The 20,065-nt window shown below is 50.9% G+C and overlaps 1 protein-coding gene across 6 annotated transcripts in view; it reads left to right on the forward strand.

Annotated features, from left to right (window-relative positions):
- Positions 1-1,210: 1,210 nt before the first annotated feature.
- DAPK2 (death associated protein kinase 2) overlaps positions 1,211-20,065 on the forward strand; it is a 115,545-nt gene continuing 96,690 nt past the window's right edge. For 3 of the 6 annotated variants that reach the window (XM_078079221.1, XM_078079224.1, XM_078079223.1), the window contains exons 1-2: positions 1,639-1,740; positions 7,750-7,847. In XM_078079221.1, the coding sequence (XP_077935347.1) occupies positions 7,771-7,847 (77 nt within the window). In that variant the 5' untranslated portion in view covers positions 1,639-1,740; positions 7,750-7,770. Of the gene's footprint in view, positions 1,259-1,638; positions 1,741-7,749; positions 7,848-20,065 lie in introns of those variants that run through there. The other 3 variants (XM_078079225.1, XM_078079226.1, XM_078079222.1) reach the window with 2 other exon arrangements.

Raw genomic sequence — 20,065 nt, forward strand, 5'->3', positions numbered from 1 at the left:
GTTCCAAGCCACCAAGGCTGAGGTGGTTTGTGACATAGCCATAGATAACTGGAAATGGGGGCGGGGTGTGTTTTGAGGGTAGTCTGAGGATAAAATGTCTCACTACACTGGTGAAACCTCAGTGGGTATCCTCCTCTGTCACTGACTTTGGAAGCCACCTCTGGTCTTGGGTATTACTCTAGGTAGCATGGTGCTCTTGGGACAGGAGGCTCAGAGCCTGCACTGTCCTGGGATGTGATAAAGTTTATAAACAAGGAAGCTCTTTGGTCTTCCTCCTGGCTGTCCAGGCACTGGTCAGCTGGGGGGCAGGGCCCATGTGTACTTGTCAGTACCCCAGTCTGTGTGGGGGAGGTTGCTCACACTGGTGGAGGTCCTCTAGATACATCTTACACCTTTTTTAAAAGATTTTATTTATTTATTTATTTATTTTAAAAGATTTTATTTATTTATTTGTCAGAGAGAGCACAAGCAGGGTGAGTGGGAGAGGAAGAAGCAGACTTCCCAGTAAGTAAGGAGTCCAATGTGGAACTTGATCCCAGGACCCTGGGATCATGACCTGAGCTGAAGGCAGATGCTTAACCAACTGAGCCACCCAGGCGTCCCTTACACATGCTTTCATTTCAGTTCATAATAGCTCCATTAGAAACTATAAGAAGGGGTGTTAGCCCCAGTTTACTGATGAAGGAAACGCTCAGGTGCCATGCCCAAGACTATCCATGGGGAATGGCAGAGCAGGGCTTTGAACCAAAGAGCAGAACTCTGAATCTAACACCTTTTCCTCTAGGACCTCTTGACTTAGGGATGGGAAACTCTGGGAAAGGGCCTCCATTTCCTTTCGCTAAACAGTCTCTTGTCTTCAAGTAAGTTCTGTCTTGGCTGTGATTCTGCTTCCGCTTCCTTCTTCCCATCACCCTCTCCACTCTCATTCTTTTTTTTTTTTTTTTTTTTCCCTCTTGAGATTTTTGGCAGAAGGAAGAGAGGAGGAATCCACTGCCAAGTCCTTTATTAAGGAAGGCTTGATGGTGATGTGGGGCTTCACAACCAGGCAGAGGCTGGGGGGAGGGGGCATAGAGGACAAATGAGATTAGGCCACTCCCAAGCTGGGGGTTGGTGGTAACAAGAGGAGTGTCCTTCTCCATCTCAGCCCCCACCCAGCTGTGAAACGCTGGTGGTGAGGTTCCCAGAAGAATCCGTCAGGGAGCATCCTGGCTGGGAGGGAGGAAACGGCCTATTCCCTCGTGGGACTTCCTCTTTCACGGTGTGTGTGTTGGGGGTGGGGGGAGAGGGATGGGGGGACAAGGAAATACCATTTTCTGAGCGGTTGTGCCAGGCTATATCAGATTATCATCGGCTCATTTAAATCAATTTCCAGATCAGGCTTGGAGAGGTTAGTTGACTTGCCCAAGGCCACACAGCCTGTGAGCGGCAGAGCCGCTAAGGACGCCCGGAGGGTCTCGCCCCTGGCGCTCGCCACCACTCCTGGAGGTGTCTGGGGACCTGGCAGGAGGCTCTCGGCCCTCACCTCGGGGCTGTCCAGAGGGGGCTCCCAGCAGGGGGCGCGCTGAGCCCCAGTCCCGGGCCGCCGGGCGCGCCTCCAGCCGGCGCCTGGGACGGGGCCGGCCGCTCCGCCCCCTCGGCTCCTCCGCGGCTCCGCGGGCGGGCAGCCGGCCGGGCGCAGAGCAGAGCCGAGCGCCGCGCACCCCGTCGCGCCCGCCGTGCCCGCCCAGCGCAGCCTCCGCCGTGAGTAGCGCCCGTATGCGGGCTCGACGGGCGGGACAGCGCGCGCGGGGCTGGGGCTGGCGGGGGGCAGATTGCTCCGGGGCGCTCTCTCGGGTTCCCCGAGTCCCGGTCCCTGACGCCGCCTGCCCCCCCGCCCCCGGGTTTGGCCGGCCTTGCCCTCGGGCGCTGTGGCCGCCCTTGGACCTGTCCGCTGCGCCCCGGGGTAGGGGGCGGGGTGGTGCTCCGAAGCCTGGCACTTTGACCCGAGGGACGGGGTGGGGACGGCGGGCCGAGGCTTGGCACCCGGGGAGGAGATAGGAAACAGACTTTCATCAACTTAGGGCCCCATGATGGGGAGACCACTACAGATTTCCGGGAGGAGAGGGGCCAATCTTCTCAGCATCAGCCACCTCGCACACCTCCTCTCCCCATTTGCACAAGGACGTGATTCCAGAAGGCTGCTCCACACACAGTCAGCTTGCTTGTGGCAGAATGAAGCTGTGGTCCCCGTCGTCAGGGGCCCGGGCCAGAGCTAGGGTGGGAATGGGGGTAGCCAGTAGGTCTGCAGCGGCTGGGGTAGAAGGGCACAGGAGGGCGTTGTCAGTAGTTGACCCTGACTTTGGGCCAGGCATTGTGGATGTCGCATGGCATGTGTGGGTCTGGCTAGTCCTCACTGTAACTTTGCCAGGTGGAAATTAGTATTCTCACTTTAGGAAGGAGAAAATGAGTCCCAGAGAGGTGAGCATTGAGGCCATGGAGGTAGGGGTAGGTGAGGCGTGCAGCCTGAGAGAGAGGGAGTCCTAGCTGGTTGCCTCAGAAGCGGGCGGGAGCGGCCCTGGGGGCAGCTGGAGAGAACACAGCCCCTGACACCTTGTACTCCAGAATCCAGCGGAGGGCAGCTGGGGGCCGCTGCTGTGGCTTCTGACTCTGTTTCCCAGCTGCCTCCATGTAAGGTATTTCTGGGAGAGTCCTGGTGACTAAGGGGAGCTGGTGCTTTGGCCTCTTCACAAATACTTTCAGAGTCTTGTTCTTCTCCTAAGATGTGTTTTTAACACGTAAAGTGGCCCCACCGATAATTCGGCTGCTTTGGGAGAGGCTTGGGCGGGGGCGGGTGGGGGCACAAGGGGTGTGTGGATGGGGGTGGGGGTGTGCTAGTCTGGAGCAAGTTTCCAGCTGGCAGGAATGAGACCTGAACTGACCCTGACCAGCCCCCTAAGGTTTCCCTCCTTATTAGACGTGAGGGTGAACAAGCAGGCTGTCCAGTGGAGCCGGACCTTCACTAGAAAAATGGGGTTTTCTCACATCAGCTTAGGCAAATGGCTGATCTCTGAGTCCGAGCTTCCTCCTCAGAGATTGGGGTTGGTCAAAGGCCTGACTGCATGGAGGGGCTCTGCAATGCTGGAGCCCCTTCCCTCCTGTGGGCAGACTCCTCAGAGCCTGAGTGGGATGATTCCTGATGTGGGGGGAGGTGTAAGAGGACCATCATGCCTGCCCCCTTGCAATGGTCCCATCTCACTGACTGACACTGGGTGAGGTGGGGTGAGGATCTCCAAATGTCCAGCAGAGTGAGGTGGGGTCAGTGAGTGAGAGGATTTAGTAGGGTAGAGAGTTCCCTACTGGGGTGATCCTCTAGCCTTGGAGGCCTCCTCCTAAGTGTTCCCTCTGGAGGCCACTGGCTTCCCCAACCCCAGTGCCACTTTGGGGGGTTGAGGATGCTGTCATCAGAAGCCCGGGCAAGACAGCTGGAGTAGGCTAGCTGTGTGACTTAAGGTCCCATCCCCTGTCTGCACTTCAATTTCCTTCTTTGGTCAAACAAGTGGATTATAGACCAGACAGCAGTGGTTTTTCAAACTCCTCCCGCCCCCAGTGAATTCTTTTTTTTTTTTTTAAAGATTTTTTTAATTTATTTTTGACACAGAGAGAGTGTGTACAAGCAGGGAAAGAAGCAGGCAGAGGGAGAGGGAGAAGCAGGCTCCCCGCCAAGCAGGGAGCCCGATGTGAGGCTCGATCCCAGGACCCTGGAACCACGACCCGAGCCGAAGGCAGATGCTTAACCGTCTGAGCCACCCAGGCGCCCAGCCCCCAGTGAATTCTTACACAGAACCCCAACCTATAGTATAGATAAAGGGGAAATGCTTTGGCTCCCCTTCCTCATGCTGGTGGCTCCTGAAGCAGAGTCTAAAACCCCCCTGGATGATCTTTGCCATCCCTTTTTGTGAGGTTCTAGGAAATCTGTGTTAAACCTCAGAAGTGTTGCCTACCATGAGGGCTGAGGGCAGGAGTGTGAGTCCTAGTGATTCCATTAAGAGAAATGTGGGTGTTAAGGTGGGCTTCGCCCTTGGAATGTCTGGAGCAGACATCCTGTGCCTCTGACCCAAAGTTGTAGCTGTGTCCCTCCCCTCTGCCACGTGGTTTCATCTTTTTGGAGCCAGAAAGGTACCTGTGCCCCGGGGCCTTCTCTGGGTCCTAATTGGTGACTATAATTCCACCTCAGACTTTCTCCCCTTTAGTTTTACGTCCCTAAATTGGTAAAATTGATAAAATGCAAATTCCTCTTGGGGAGAGATATTAGGAAAAGGCTTTAAGTCGTTACTAGTTGTTTTCACCTGATGAGGCAGCTGAGCAGCGGCCTTGAGAAGCGAGGCTGGGCCACTACCATGAAATCAACAAACATTTAGGGAGTGCCTGTTGTACACCAGCAGCGACAAGGGGACAGAGGTGAGAATGTGACAGCCACTGCCCTCATGGGGCTCCAAGACAGGAGGCAGGAGGGAAGGAATTCACATTTGTTGGAACCATCCCAACACTACGTAGGTCATTTTACATGTTTATCTCATTCGTCATAATGTAGATCTTAGTCTCATTTTTTATTATGTAAAATTTTGATTGCATACAAAACAAGTGTACATATCACACATTCATGTAACCACTACTCAGAGCAAGAAACAGCATTGCCAGCACCCAGAAACTCCCTTTGTGTCCCAGACGTAACCCCCCCACCCAGGCGTGACCACTGTTCTGACTTTTAGCACCATAGATGAGTTTTGCTTAAGCGGAATCACACAGTATGTGGTCTTTTGTGTCCGGCTTCTTTCATTCAACATTATGCTTGTGAGTTTTATCCATGTGGTTGCACATTGCGGTAGTTTATTATTGTTGTAGAATAATTCCATTGTATGGGTATAACTCAGTTTACTTACCTATTCTATTGATGGCCCTTTGGTTGTTTCCGATTTGTAGTTATTACTAATAGTGCTGCTGTGAACATTTTAACACAGGCCATTTTGGGAAACATCTACATGCATTTCTCTTGGGTATGTCCATAGAAACTGCCCAACAGATTTCCAAAGTGTGATTCTCCTGGCAATGTTTGAGAGTTCTGACTGTTCCACAAAGTCACCAACAGTAGGCGTTATCTAGACTCATTTTCCATATAAGTCATTTGAAGCTCAGGAAAGTTGTGGCGTGCTCAGTGCGTGCAGAGGTGATAGAGCTGATTCGAGCTCGGTCCTGGGTGACCGTAGAGTCTGTGTTTTCTCCTTCTGGGTTCGACAGAGACAGTTATGAGCCAAAATGTGAAAGCTCTAACCCTGAAGAGACCTCTCTGGGAATTTAAAGGGGTGGGGGATTTTAATCTGTTGTGATGAGAAATAGAGTCATGGAACCTCACAGAGTTGGTAGCATTTGAGCCAGGTCCTATGGGAAGGGAGTGGTTTTGCTAGGAGGGCTCTCCAGGTGGGCCTTCCATGGAAAGGACCCAGCTTGAGCTGAGGCGTGGGAGTTTTGGGGGAATGGGAAAGGTCTACTTTGGCTGAAATATAAGATATGTGAGGGGGAGGGGACTAAGGCTGGAAAGTTTAGTTGGGGCCAAACTGGTGGTCCTAGCTTGTCCTTAGGGGGCTCCCTTGCCCCCCAGCCTCTGGCTACCCCTGGAGCCCAAGGCGGGGGCTCATCATTTTGCTGGGGATTTGGGGCTGCTTCGAATCCAGCTCAGCTTCTGCTAGCAAATGGAGCTAGCCTGTTGCCAAATGGAGGATCTTAGCTGTTCTAGGGACGAGTCTCAGGGTATCTGTCAACAGAATTTTTTGGAGTTTTCTGCTTCCCTCTAGTGTGTGAAATGAGTAACCCCACCCTTCAGGACCTACCTGACCCAAAAGAAGATGATAGATAGAAGTCCTGCCACCTTCTGGGCTAGTCTCAGGAAATTTGCCAGGATGGAGGCTGCGGGGGGTGGGGGTGAGTGAGGTGGTCTAGCTTCAGATTTTGGTCAAGCCCAACTTTCCAGGAGGATCCCAAAACCTTTTCCCTAGAAGGAATTGAAATGCTTGTCTTCGTTGCTGTGGGAAGCAGAAATACAAAGAGTGGCTCAGGATGAGCCAGATATTAACAGTAATAATCACCTTTCTTATCTGCCTAGGAGTTTATGCCCTTATCACAAATGGATCCCCCATGGCTGTGTGAAGTACGCGATGGAGATGTTACCAGTCCCGTTTACAGATGAGGGGACTGAGGCCCAGAGGGTGCCAACCTGTGTGGGTTAGACAGCTACTACACGCCCAGGCTAGTCTAGAACTGGGGCTCCTGGGAGACTGCTCTTTTTCATAGTCCATGCTTGCTGGGCTCAGGCCAAGCACAGGGTGAAGACCGAGCAGCAGGGAGGATGCCTGATGGACCATGGACATCAACAGGCAGGAGTTCAGCAAGTGACCGTGAGAGTCAGGCCCAGGAGCCAGGCCAGCTCTGCCTGGGGGACTTCAGGGCTGTGTGCCCCATGGAAGGGAGGGCAGCAGGTGGCGTCGTGGTTATAGAGGGCAGCACTGGAGGAAGGAGTGTGAAATGTATACATTCTCTGAGAGTTGGAACAGCTTCAGCCACTTGGCATTGATGAGACGCACCCTTGTGTAATGGTGCCTCCACCCAGCCTGGTGAAAAACAGTCTTTTGGGGCTCATGGGGCCCTGGGTGTGGTTGGTATCTGATTGGCAGGCCGGAGAGAAGTTGCCAGTGCTAGCCAAAATGAGCTCTGAGAGGCCTTTGCTAATGACTCTTGAGAGACACATCCACAGTCATTTGCAGACTGGGCCCTGGGTCCTGCCCCTGTGGTGCTGTCCAGGGTGGCATGTGGCTGTCCCAGGAATGGGTGAGCTTCTTGGGGCAGGGAGATCCCAGGTTAGGATGCAAACAGTCTTCTTCTGGTGGGGTGGTAAACACTCCCCACGGCTTGGGGTTGTCTCTGGCTCTCACTGAGGTGCTCTGGGCGGGCAGTTAGGTCCATTTTATAGATGAGGAATCTGAGGCTCCTCTGACAAGAGATGAGGTCCCAGAGCTAGCTGTGGGCAACGTTGGAAACAGAACCTCCAGCTCCTGACTGCTGGTGCCCACTATAATTTGTCACACCGCTCCTGTCCCTCTTTCCCTTGGGGTGATGAGTGAGAGAGTTTACAAATCAGTTCAGACTCGCAGTCGGGTGGCTCAGCCCCTCAGGGAGCTGAGGTCATGATAATCCCTTACCTTTCTACTGCTTTTTCCAGTTTACAGAATAATTTCATGATTTGCTGTGGTTTTTACAGGATTAACCCCTTTAGCAGATGGGCAAGCTAAGTCTGGCAGTTTAAATGACTTACCCAGGCAATTGGGACTCAAACCCAGAACTTCTGACCCAAAGATGAGCGCTCTCTCTCCTGCCTCACGGCTGCCTCTTTTTCTCACCCGCCCTGAATTTCATGAGAACAAATCGCCGAAGTTGGCCATGGGGCTGTTTCTCTGAACGTGTTCAGGGCAGATCTGAAGAAGTGAGGAGGGCTCCTTTCCTGTCTCTGTAACAGCTTCGAATTGATATAACTCAAATAAGAACCATACATTGTCACTCACTGGTGAGAATAGGCTTGGGCAGGGTAGTTCTCGAGGAACTAAGGCCATGGATTATTGTTAAATTATGAGCTCCTGTGCAGCTGATTACTTTTAGGCCCAGACTCTTAGGCTTGTGCCAGTGTTCCCAGCTGTCCTGACCTCAGGTTTCCTCCGGTTTCAGGGCTGTGTGCTCCAGGCCTCAATGAGGAGTCCAAACATGGAGACATTCAAGCAGCAGAAGGTGGAGGACTTTTATGACATTGGAGAGGAGCTGGGCAGGTAAGAGGCTGGGAGAGGTGGAGGGGGCGCCTCTCCCGGGGCACTTTTCGTTTGATCGGGTAGGCACGGGCTTGTCACGGGACTCCTCGGAAGCTTTAAAAACAATCCTGAGGAATTCATCTTCACGTGCTGCTCTGCAAATAGTGGTCTCTGTGGAAATAACAACTTGCCAGCAGAAGGGACTAGAATTCTTGTGCCCTATGTTTTCACTATCGCCTGGCTGACTGACAGTAATGGCGGGTCTAAAGGAGTCTTGTTTCATCTGTTACTTTTCTCACAAAACCCTCCCCAAACTCTGGACTGAGACCTGGCCTGTTGGTTTTCTTCTCTGAGTCCCACTTGGGATTCTCCATGGCTCTTGGGATTTTGTTTCATAAGCTCAGCGCCTGAATGGGAGGTGAAGTAATCCTCCTGAAAATGGATTCGCATTGAGTAACAGGCCTCACGAGCCTTGTCATGAAGCTTCCTAGGATCTGAGTTATTGGGTGCATTTCCAGCTTGGCTAAATCCAGAATGCCCCCAGGGATAAATTCTGAGATCTGAAAGTGGTTACTGTGTGGAAAGAAAAGATTTTCCGAAGCTCTCTTCTTGCCTTCCATTTCTAGACTCTGCTAATATTTAGATGGTTTTTTAGTTATTACAGAACACCAGCCCTAGAGTTTGATTCTCACTGTAGTGCCTGAGATTGAAATTCATTTCACTCTCATTTTTCATGTGAGGAAACTGGTCCAAAGAGTTTAAGCAAGTTGCCCGAAGTTGCTCAGCCAGCGAGTGACGTAGCCAAGGTCTGGCCAGTCCAGTTTGTACCTGCACGCCTGTCTGCCTTTTCCAATAAGTACAGCACTTGCATACTCACGTGAGCTTACCAGTACACCCAGCCTCACCCCCTCACACCACTAGCAGAGTAAAACCTTGGGGGTTTAAAGCCTTCACTGTATCCATGATGCAAAACAGGAGGCCTTTCCCCTTTGTAGAGCTCTTGGGTTCAGGCCTAATATTTTCTTACTTTTATTCGTTTATTTTAGTTTTAATTTTATTACTTTAAAAGATTTATTTATTTGAGAAAGAGAGAGAAAGAGAGAATGTGAGCAGGGGGAGGGGCTGAGGGCGAGGGAGAGAGAGAATCCTCAGGCAGACTCCCCCTGAGTGTGGAGCCCGATGCGAGGCTTGATCCCAGGACCCTGAGATCATGACCTGAGCTGAAATCCAGAGTTGGATGCTCAACCAGCAGAGCCACCCAGGTGCCCCATCTCTTACTCTTATTTTTAAAGACAAAATAGAAAGAGCTTCAAAGCCAGAGGAGCCTTACTTCAAGAAGAGGGTGTGTAGGGGCGCCTGGGTGGCTCAGTTGGTTAAGCGACTGCCTTCGGCTCAGGTCATGATCCTGGAGTCCCAGGATCGAGTCCCGCATCGGGCTCCCTGCTCAGCAGGGAGTCTGCTTCTCCCTCTGACCCTCCCCCTCTCATGCTCTCTCTCTCTCTCTCATTCTCTCTCTCAAATAAATAAATAAAAAATCTTTAAAAAAAAAAAAAAGAAGAGGGTGTGTTACTTCCAGTCCAGGGAGTGCTTGTCCTGGCTCACTGGCTGGCTGGGTGGGGGGAGCGAAGGACTGCAGGAGGGGCAGGAGTCCTCAGCCTTTTGTCTGAGCCAACTGCCACTGGCAATCCAGGGCCTGGCAAAGGTAAAGGAAGAGGACAGGGCCAGAGGCTGAAAGGTGGTCAGTGGGAGTCTGCCTCTGAATGGGAAACCAGGTGCTTCCAATGTGGTGATACCAGGGGGAAAGTGGCAAGCTCAGGAGCGGACCCTGGCAGGCCCTTCCAATGGCATCTGATTCGGGAGCCTCACCTCAGCCACATCGTATGTGGAGGGGTCTGTGCTAGGTGCTCTGGGCACAAAGATGAACAAGACACGGACAGTTTCTGCCCTCCTGGGGCTCCAGCCCTGCAGTGGGGGCAGCCATGCACATGCCAGGGGCAGAGTTGGAAGGGACCTTGTCGGGGTGGGGGGGCTCTGAAGAAGGAAGTCGAGACCATTTCCTGGGGACTTCACCTATTATTCCTTCTTAGTCCTGTTTCTCCCCAGCTTTGTGTATCAGGGCTATTAGAGCTGGAAGAGGCCTCCTGTTAGCTGGTCCTTCACCTGTGGCAGGGTGGGAGGGTCCGTACCTCACAGACTGGGAACTTTGGATCACCACCGCCCCCTACATCTCTAAAGCGCTAATTGGACATAGAATGGGTAAGAGGCTGCAGAGCCCTGAGGCCTTTGGAATGGTTTGGCATCCTAGCATTTGTGGTCTAGGAGCCAGATGAGCTAGAAGACCTTTAGAGATCCATTCTTCCAGGTTCTTCATCTGAAAACTGAGGAGACTGAGGCTCAGGGAGGAGGGGAAGGTCTGGCCGGGAGCCATAAATAGGCTGGAGCTAGAGCCGTCTGCAGACGAGTGCTCCGACTCAGAAGGGACAGTCCTATTTTTCTCCCCTCCCCTCCTTTTCTTCACTTAACACGCCATTGAGGAGCTACTGTGTGCCAGCCACTGTCCAAGGCAGTGGTAAACAAATAGACACATTCCTGTCCTTTTGCAGCTTATGATCCAGGGCAACGTCTTTTGGGAGAGAAACAAGACCTCCAGGAATGTGTAGAGCTCAGATTCACCCAGGCTGGGTTCTAGAGCCCAGTCTAGCCACAAAGCACTATAGAAAACTACAATGTGTTTGGATTGGTCAATCCAAAGGTGTTTGGATTGACCTGTCTCAGTCCTTAGGAAAAGGGTTTCTGAGGTGAACTCTGAGGCAAAGGGGCTTTTATGATTTCTTTTTAAATTAAAAACTTTTTCTCTTAAATTATAGAAGTAATGCATGGCAAATGTCATAAAGCTCTGAAGAGTTCAAGTAAAAAGTCAACTCTTTCCACCCTCCCTCCTTGTCTCATGCCCACAGCTGGACTTCGACGATAATTTTCTTCTGTCGCCTTTCAGAACTTTTCTAAGTAAAGCAAGTGTGTACGGACACCCAGATGGGATCACGTGACCATAAGAATCTACAACTTGCTTTTTTCACTTAATGAAATGCATTGACTCTCTTTTTATAGCACTATATAGAGATCTATGAGACTTATTTTGGATGAAAGTTTTTTTTTTTTAAACATAAAAAACTTAAGGCAAGTTAAGCCAATGAGAGATTAGTAGCCTTAACTCAGCAACTATTTTTATTTCTGAGTTCTACCTTCTCCTTTTTCTTGGGCTGTTTCTCACGCCCACACATTCCCTCCTCTTTTGAGTCTGCTTGAAGCACGTATGCTCAGAGTTAACATTCTCCCGGGTGTTGCACTACTGGGGCAGGCTGGGGAGGCTATGGGGAGCAGGGCAGTGCTCATGGCCCTGGGACTGCCTAGATGAGGCCTATCTCACATTTGTTTATACCAGGCTGTTAGCTCTTTGAAGGCAGGTTCTCATATTCTGTTTTGTTTTTGTTTTTGTTTTTTTAAAGATTTTATTTATTTATTTGACAGAGAGAGAGAGAGATAGCGAGAGCAGGAACACAAGCAGGGGGAGTGGGAGAGGGAGAAGCAGGCTTCCCACTGAGCAGAGAGCCCGATGCAGGGCTCGATCCCAGGACCCTGAGATCATGACCTGAGCTGAAGGCAGACGCTTAACGACTGAGCCACCCAGGCGCCCCTCTTATTTTGTTTTTTGTTTGTTTGTTTAAGTTTGTATTTAAATTCCAGTTAGTTGGGGCGCCTGGGTGGCTCAGTTGGTTAAGCGACTGCCTTCGGCTCAGGTCATGATCCTGGAGTCCCGGGATCGAGTCCCACATCGGGCTCCCTGCTCGGCGGGGAGTCTGCTTCTCCCTCTGATCCTCCCCCTCTCATGCTCTCTGTCTCCCATTCTCTCTCTCAGATAAATAAATAAAATCTTTAAAAAAAAAAAAAAAAAAAAAAAAAAAAAAAAATAAATTCCAGTTAGTTAACAGCCAGTGTAATATTAGTTTCAGGCGTACAATGTAGTGATTCAATGCCTCCATGCAACACCCGGGGCTTATCGCGACAAACGCCCCCCATCGCCTGTCCCACCCCTCGCCTCCCCTCCCCCCCTCCTCTAGGCTCTTTTTTTTTTTTTTTTTAAAGATTTTATTTATTTATTTGAGAGAGAGAATGAGATACAGAGAGCATGAGAGGGGGGAGGGTCAGAGGGAGAAGCAGACTCCCTGCCGAGCAGGGAGCCCGATGTGGGACTCGATCCCGGGACTCCAGGATCATGACCTGAGCCGAAGGCAGTCGCTTAACCAACTGAGCCACCCAGGCGCCCCCTAGGCTCTTATTTTGAGAATCACTATAGGACTGAGACAGAGGCCAGAGGGCCCAACAACTTCTGTGATGTCTCCTTGCTCTTTCCTTCAAGGTCTAGGTCAAATGCTGTCTCCCCGGCAAAGCCTGACCCACCCCATCCTACTCTACCCCTTCTGTATATTTAATTACCCCTTATTCTGGACCCACATCCCTATTAAATGCTCAGGTCATCCTACTTTATGTTACCTGAAAGGGTTCCCCTGGTCATCCCCCCACTGAGGATTCCTCCGGGCGGGGCTTCCCTCTACAGTGTCCAGAGAGGGCTTTTTACACTTGAGAAGTGCTCCACTCCCACAGATACCCATCAGTGAGCTGCAGCACTGTCTGGAACCTGCCCTGAGTTAAATCTGAGGCAGAAAACCTCAGCCAAGCCCCCCAGTACCCATAGGCCTTGAAATCCATGAATGTCCAGGATTTTGCAAACACTAAGAGGAGAACAAAATGCAATAATTACTTCCATTTCCTGGTCACACATCATTATATTTAATCCTTGTCATAGCCTGTGAAGCACTTACTACCCCATTTTACAGATGGAGAAACTCAGTCTCCCAACTGTTAGGTACCTGGCTCAAGGAATTCAGATCTTCCTCATCAAGGAGAAGCCAACTGGGAAATTCACTCCGTGCAACACAGCACATCTCAGAGAAAGTCAGAAATAGAAGCCAGAAACTTTGCTTGCTGGGCAGAGCCCTGTCTGCTGCCCTGGGCTGGGATTTTTGTCCCTCTCTGATCATATACATGCTTATATTTCCTGTTGCTGGGAAGGCGTACGTGGCTCACGTGTGTTAAGAATCTTCTGCGCTCCCGTCAGTGTCTGTGCCGAGTACTTCTCATCCTTCCAGAACATGAGCTGGGTCACATTCCCACTTCACAGATGAGGAAACTGAGGTGCAGAGAAGTTTTACGGTGGACTCTTGTCCCTCGTGCCAAAAGGCTTTCCTGCCACTAACACCAAGCTTGTCTTCTTCAGGCCCAGGAAGCTCTCAGCGTGGTGTTAGTGGTAAGGTAGTCTTTTGGGCCGTAGCTGTACCCTGAGCAAGCCAGTGGTTTCTGAAAGATGAGTGGGGTGTGTGGAGGCGTACGTTCACGTCTATATTCTAGGTCATTATCACAGTCCAGTGACCCTTCCTGGGCACCCACTGGTGATGGGCACCATGATGGATGCAGGACACTTGGGCCTCAGGCCTTGCCCCAGAAGAGCTTGGCTCATTTGGGGCACAAGGCTGCTCTCCTCAAATGAAATGAGATGGAACAGGCCACGAGCTAATAGGGGGACCCCAAAAACATATGCCAGTTGTTCAGAGGAGGAAATCATCACCCTATATAGGCAGCTCCTCACATTCTAATCCAGGAGATGGCAGAGAACCACCCCAAGGTTAGGGCTACGCCAGGGACTAAGGAGCCGCAGGCCTGGGCTTGGGCAAGAGGACACATGGTGGGGGTGGAAGGGTGGGGCTGCCAGGAGGACAGGAGACCGCAGAGGGCCCTGGATGACAGAGGCCATGGAAGAAGGAGGGAGGCGCTTTCATCACTCATTGTTAGGAAGACAAAGCACAAAGCCACTCAAACAAAGTGGTTGCATTGCCCACGCTTCCGTCAGAAGCTGGCACACGGGGCAAATCGCTTGCCCTGTGGGGTAGGTCTCATTGAGCTCAGTTTGCATTAGGAAAACTGTAAGAGCTGGGGGGGAGGTACTTATGTGGGGTGTCACTAAAACCATTATATACCTATATCTACAGAGTACACTCTCTTTTCTACTTCATCGCCAGTACAGGTATTTGTGTTGTGTTGTTTTCGACTTGACGTTGTTTTATTTACACCGTTCCATGTATCCTGAGTCCGTAGAACTTAAACATTTTTTGTTTCAAAATAATTTCAAATTTAATAAGAAAGTTTTCTGAATAACAGAACTCCCATATATCCTTTATTCAGATGCACCAATTTTAACATTTTGTCACCTCCTCCCTTCTTCCCTCCCCCTCTCTCCTCCTCCTCCCCCTGCTCCTCTCCCTTCTTTCTCCTTCCTTTCTGTCTGTCTGACCATCTATTATTGCTTCTGAACCATTTGAAAGTAGGTTGCAGACATTATGCCTCTTTATCCCTTACTACTTGATTATGCATCTCCTAAGGGCTTGACTGTTCTCTTCCATATCTACAGAACAGTTTTCAACTTCAGGACATTTAACTCCGATATAATATTTTTCTCTACGCTAGCACCGTCATTCTAATTTTGTCAATTATTCCATTAGTGTTCTTTTTGTTTGTTTGTTTTTTGTTTTTTAAGATTTTATTTATTTATTTGAGAGAGAGTGGGAGAGAGCACAAGCAGGGTGGGTGGGTAGAGGGAGAGGGAGAAGCAGACTCCCCCTGAGCCGGGAGCCCGATGTGGGACTCGATCCTAGGACCCTGGGATCATGACCTGAGCTGAAGGCAGACGCTTAACCGACTGAGCCACCCAGGCATCCTCCATTAGTGTTCTTTATGGCCATTTTCTCCCTGCAGAACAAGATCTGGTGCAGATCATATGCTGTGTTTCGTTGTCATATCTCTCTAGTGTCCTTTAATCTGGAATGGTGCCTCAGCTTCTCTTGGACTGTCATGACACCGATATTTTTGAAGAATGCTAGCCTTTGAAAAGAAATACAGTACAGTCCATATACATTTGTTAACGTCATAGCCTTCTGCCATAGAGACGTTGCCAGTGTACTCAAGTTCCCCCTGTTGTTTCTCACTACTAAAAATAAATGTTTTTGTGGACATATTTGTTTAATTTCCTCTCTGCATTACTTCTGCTGGGCGTATTCCCAGAGGTGGAATACCGGGTCGAAGGTTATGACTGATTTGTGTAATGGTTTAAAGTAGATACTCAGTTTACCAGGTCACCAGGAGGTGCTTATTTCCGTGTGGCTTTGTCAATATGCTTTCATTGTTTTGTTTTGTTTTTTTTAAAGATTTTATTTATTTATTTGACAGAAAGAGAGAGATAGCGAGAGCAGGAACAGAAGCAGGGGGAGCAGGGGAGGGAGAAGCAGGCTTCCGGCTGAGCAGGGAGCCCGATGTGGGGCTCGATCCCAGGACCCTGGGATCATGACCTGAGCCGAAGGCAGACGCCTAAACAACTGAGCCACCCAGGCGCCCCGCCTTCATTGTTTTTGTGTGCTTTTGGTACTTGGAGTTTTGTAAAGATACATTTGTGTTTTCACAGTGGGGACATTTAAAGTGATGGAGGTCTTCTGTGCTTCTCCCTTAGTTCCAAACTTTATTTCTCTCTGTGACTTTGCCCTCCTTTGTGGTGTTTACTTTTCATTACCTTTCCAGTCATTGGATAATTTGAAGTTTTGAGAGCAACAGAAGGCAGGTAAGGCAAATATAATCATTCCCATTTTATAACTGAAGCAAAGGAGGCTCGGGGAATGTACCTGACCCAGCCTTGCCGGGACCACAGGGTTTGGCCTCCCTCCCCTCAGGGGCAGAAAAGACACAAGGTCTTTGGGAGACCACGGAACTCCAGCAGAAGGTTCCACGTCTTTGTCCGTACTTTTAGAAGCTGGCCCGGAAGGGATCTCTAAGAAAGCTTTCTGAGAGCTCTGGGAGAGGAGTTACCTGGGGAGGGGACTGCTTTTAGGGCAGAGGAGAGGAGAGTGGGGTTTCCCTGTACTTCTTGCTGAGGAAATGCACGCGAAGGGGAAGAGGTGAGGCTAGTGGTAGGAGTTTGGGGCTGAGGTACCCATCACCTTAGCTGCAGTAAAGCAGCCCAGGCTCTGGCAGTGCAGGTCGGAGGTCGTGGGAGACCCTGAAACTTCTAGATCTTCTCACAGAGCTGATGGCTATGGCCTTCGGTGTCTCTTGGGGAGATTGCCCCAGACTCCCCAGCAGCCTTCACCAGGCTTTAGAGCCCAAGAACTTTAATCTGCAAGGGCTCCTACACCGTCTAGTCGAGGGGACGGAAAACTATAGCCCTCCAGCCACATCTGGCCCGCCACCTGTTTGAGTGGCCCTGGAGCTATGAATGGGTTTTTCCCATGAACAGTTCCAACAGATTTGATGAGAGGGAACACTGACTTTGGACCCCAGGTAAGCAAAATGTTATCTCACCCCCCCCCCCCCACCAAGTGTTCCATTCTTCTCCTTGGAAGATCTGTATTACAAAAAACACACAAAACAAAAATAAAATAAAGCTCCTTATTATATTTTGAATTTCATCAACTAAAAATCTGTGGCGATTTTTGTTTTCTTCCTCATTATATACATACCTTGATTTTGCTTCTTGGTCAGCAATGCACAAACTGTTTACTCTCTGCCTCTTTGTGGAAAAACGTGACCACTCCTGGTTGACTTCAGTAGAGTTTACTATTTAAGCAACAAAACTTGTAAAAAGTGGATTATTATGGGGTGGGGGACAGGATGTAAACCGATCAAAGTGAAGGGGCCGTTACGGAAAAGGAGGAAGAAGGGGTGAGCAGAGGTCCACCTGCTCCCCATCCCTGCCCTCTCTCTCTCAGAGCCTGTGAGGAACCTCCGAGAAGGCAGTTTTAGAGCCACAGTCTAACTAGGTTAAGCCTGTCCTCTTCAGAGAGTGCTGGGGTGGGCAGGAGGGAAAGGAGCTCTGACTATTAGGGATTGAGTGTCTTCTCTAAATCTGGTCCTGCTCTAGCCACAGGGGTTCATTACCTGGTTTAATCCTCTTGCAGCCTATGTGGTGATAGGTCTTTCTCCCATTTTGCAGATGAGGAAGCTGGAGTTTAGTGAGCTTGGCTGACTTGCCAGCTAGGATTTAAGCCCAGGACTCTGATTCCTGGTCCAGTGCTCCCTTTGAGGTACCAAGTTGCCCAGAATTTTCTTTCTGCCTGAGACCCTCAGGTCCCCTCCACAGAACAAGGAGGGCGGTTGGCACAGTTTCCTGCTCTTGGTGGGCTATTGGAGGAGGTCTGCTGAGAGCCTAGTTGTCCTGCCCCTGGTGTACCTCTAGGGCTAGACTGCCTCCCTGCTCATCCCTGCCCTTGGTGGCCAGCATCTAATCCTGAGGCCTCAGGACCCTAATCTTGAATTCTGAGCTGTTAGCCCCTGGCGTCCTAGGCACAGGGCCTGGAGGGTGAGGAAATACCCTTCCCCCCTCGGGGTGAGGTTAAGTTGGCACCCTGGGGTAGGACCCACAAGCTAAAGGGGGAACGTTAGCTACAGTGTGATTCTAGGAGGCAAAGCATTCCTACCAGTCTTTTGGAGGGGACCCCCAGTTCTCTCCCATCTGTCCCCCTTCCCAGCTGAGAAGACAGGGCAGAGGGGAGAAGGGCAGCTGAGGAATGTCGGCAGGAGGACGGGCTCAGGGCAGGAGACTGACGAGCCCTAGCCTGGCAGGGACTATTCTGGGTGCTAGAGCCACCAGGCCCAGGTTTGATTTTGACTCTGCTACCGTGAGCTTTTAGAACTCGGGCAGCTTCACTCTCGTAGGCTCTGTTTCTTCATCCTAAGATGGTCCCCGTCTCATAAGATTGTTGAAATACCACATGTGGAATCTGAGTCTCTTCATGTTTTCCAGCTTTCTGGGGTCCCGTTCTTTAATGTCCAAATAAGAATAAGAGCATTCCATTGCAGGGCAACCAGAAGTCCTCTTCCTAATCCAGCCTTTCTGGCTCTCCCCAGGGAGTACTCACATCCTCCTCCACATCTCAGGGCCTTGGGCTTGGGGGCCCCTTCCTCCTTTGAGACAAAGCTGGGCTCCCTCTGTGACCTTGTCTCACGCATGGACTCGGGCCCATTTCTGAGTGCCTTCCCTCACCACCAAGATTGGTTGCAGGGTACGCTGACTTTCTCATGAGCTTCTTATGAGAGGAATTTCTGCACAGAGATGGCTTAAAGCATGGTAGCAGACCCCTCAGCTCCTTTGACTCCTGACCTCTGCCATGATGCTGGGGCCTTCCAGGACCCCACCCCAGGCCCCAAGTCTGCTACCATCCTTCATACTTACTACCCAAGGGAGACTCTTTTTCCTTCAGATATAGCCAGGCTAGCTCCTTGTTGTGGCAGCCTGTCCCTAGTGGACCCTGGCTTTTATATCCTGAATCAAAGGCCCTTTAAAGTTTTTCCCAGACAAAAGCCATCTCTGACCTGTACCCATCTTGCCCCCATGATGGAGTCTTCTTCTCCCTTAGTACATGGTGACAGCTCTGAGCAGCTTTCAAAATACCACTTTCCCCATTCCTGCCATAGATGGAAGGGCGTAGCTTGGCTTTTGGGAAGTGCCCAGCAAATGGTCACAGATATGGACATCATTTTGCTAAAAGCCTGGCAGTCCGTTGTTTTGAAGGGCTTATGGGGAGGAGCTGGGTTGGGCAGCTTCTCTGTTACCTTATTTGATCATGAGACTCCTGACGGAGCAAGTCTCTGTATTATCCTCTCCTGGCTGTGTTAATCTTACCTTTTTGCCTTCGCTCACACTAGACCCCTGCTGAGATGCCGCCCTCCCCGCCTCCTCCGCCCTCCCCGCCTCCTCCGCCCTCCCCTCCCAACCCCGGCTTGTGCGTGCTATCTCCTGTACTCAACATTCCTTTCTTTCTTTTTTTTTTTTAAGATTTTATTTATTTATTTGACAGAGAGAGACACAGCGAGAGAGGGAACACAAGCAGGGGGAGTGGGAGAGGGAGAAGCAGGCTTCCCACCGAGCAGGGAGCCCGATGCGGGGCTCGATCCCAGGACCCTGAGATCATGACCTGAGCCGAAGGCAGATGCCTAACGACTGAGCCACCCAGGTGCCCCAATCAACATTCCTTTCTTGCTAGAACTACTCTCTTCCCTCTCCCCTACCCCCTGCCCCTCACCGCCCCCTACGCAGTACAGTGGAGCTGGGCTGGTCCTTGTGCAGGGGTAGCCCCCGATTGACCCCAAAGCGACCCACTCATTGGCTAGCTGGTATCCTATGAGATGGCTGGGCTACAACCGCCCTGCCCACTAGGAGCAGCGATACTTAGCTAAACGCCCATTAAATGGCCTCTCTCTGAGACTTGACTTGTGCGGAGGGAATGGAGCAGCCACTGAGGAGCTACTGATTCCACGAGCTAATCCCTTTATGGCCTCTAGCTTCACTTCCCATTCCTGCGTGGATCCTTCCAGTGACTACCTTTCCCTCAAAGAGCTCGAGTAGCAGGCTTTCCCTGCGTTACCTACTCTCACCCGTGCATGGAGCCTTGCTCCAGCCGCTTCCTCTCGGGAGCCTGCCCAGACTAATGCAGGCATGTTGACTGCAGGCTGGATTGGGAGTGTCTACGTTCCCACAACACATGTGGCGACCCTTGTCATTATTTGCCCACGAGTCTGCATTCACCGAGTTTTGCGCAGCCCCTTGACGAAAAGTTGCCCCAAAGCAGCTCATAGTCCGGTGAGTTTTCTGATCACAGGATCTGGAGGCCATTCTGTTTTATTTCCTAGTGCCTCACACAGTGATTGGCACATGGTAGGTGCACCATAAACGTTCAGATGAGTTCTGGTTTCAGTTGGCTCCGCTCTGTAGTCTGGCTTTGCACCGTGACCTTAGCCACGTTTCTCCTCTTCTCTGGTCCCCAGTCCCTTTTTTCCAGTTTAGAACATGGCTACCTCCATGGCCTGGCACAGCTGGTGAAGGTTTTGGGAGGTAGGAGCTAAGTGGGGCACTAAAGGGTGGTTGAAATTCGGATAGGCTGAGTAGGGAGGGTGGGCATTCCAGATAAACATAGATATAGAGCCTCCCAAAGGGACAAGAACATGCAACGTATGTTTGCAGGGAGTGGGTCCCCTGGAAACTAGATGACCGGTTCTGGCCGGAGAGCCATGGGCAAGCCCAGGGTAGCAAACACAGGATGGACAAAAATCTAAGCTAGCCGATTTAATGGTATTGGTCACAA

Source organism: Halichoerus grypus, chromosome 8, assembly GCF_964656455.1.
Source record: "Halichoerus grypus chromosome 8, mHalGry1.hap1.1, whole genome shotgun sequence".
Lineage (NCBI taxonomy): Eukaryota > Metazoa > Chordata > Mammalia > Carnivora > Phocidae > Halichoerus > Halichoerus grypus.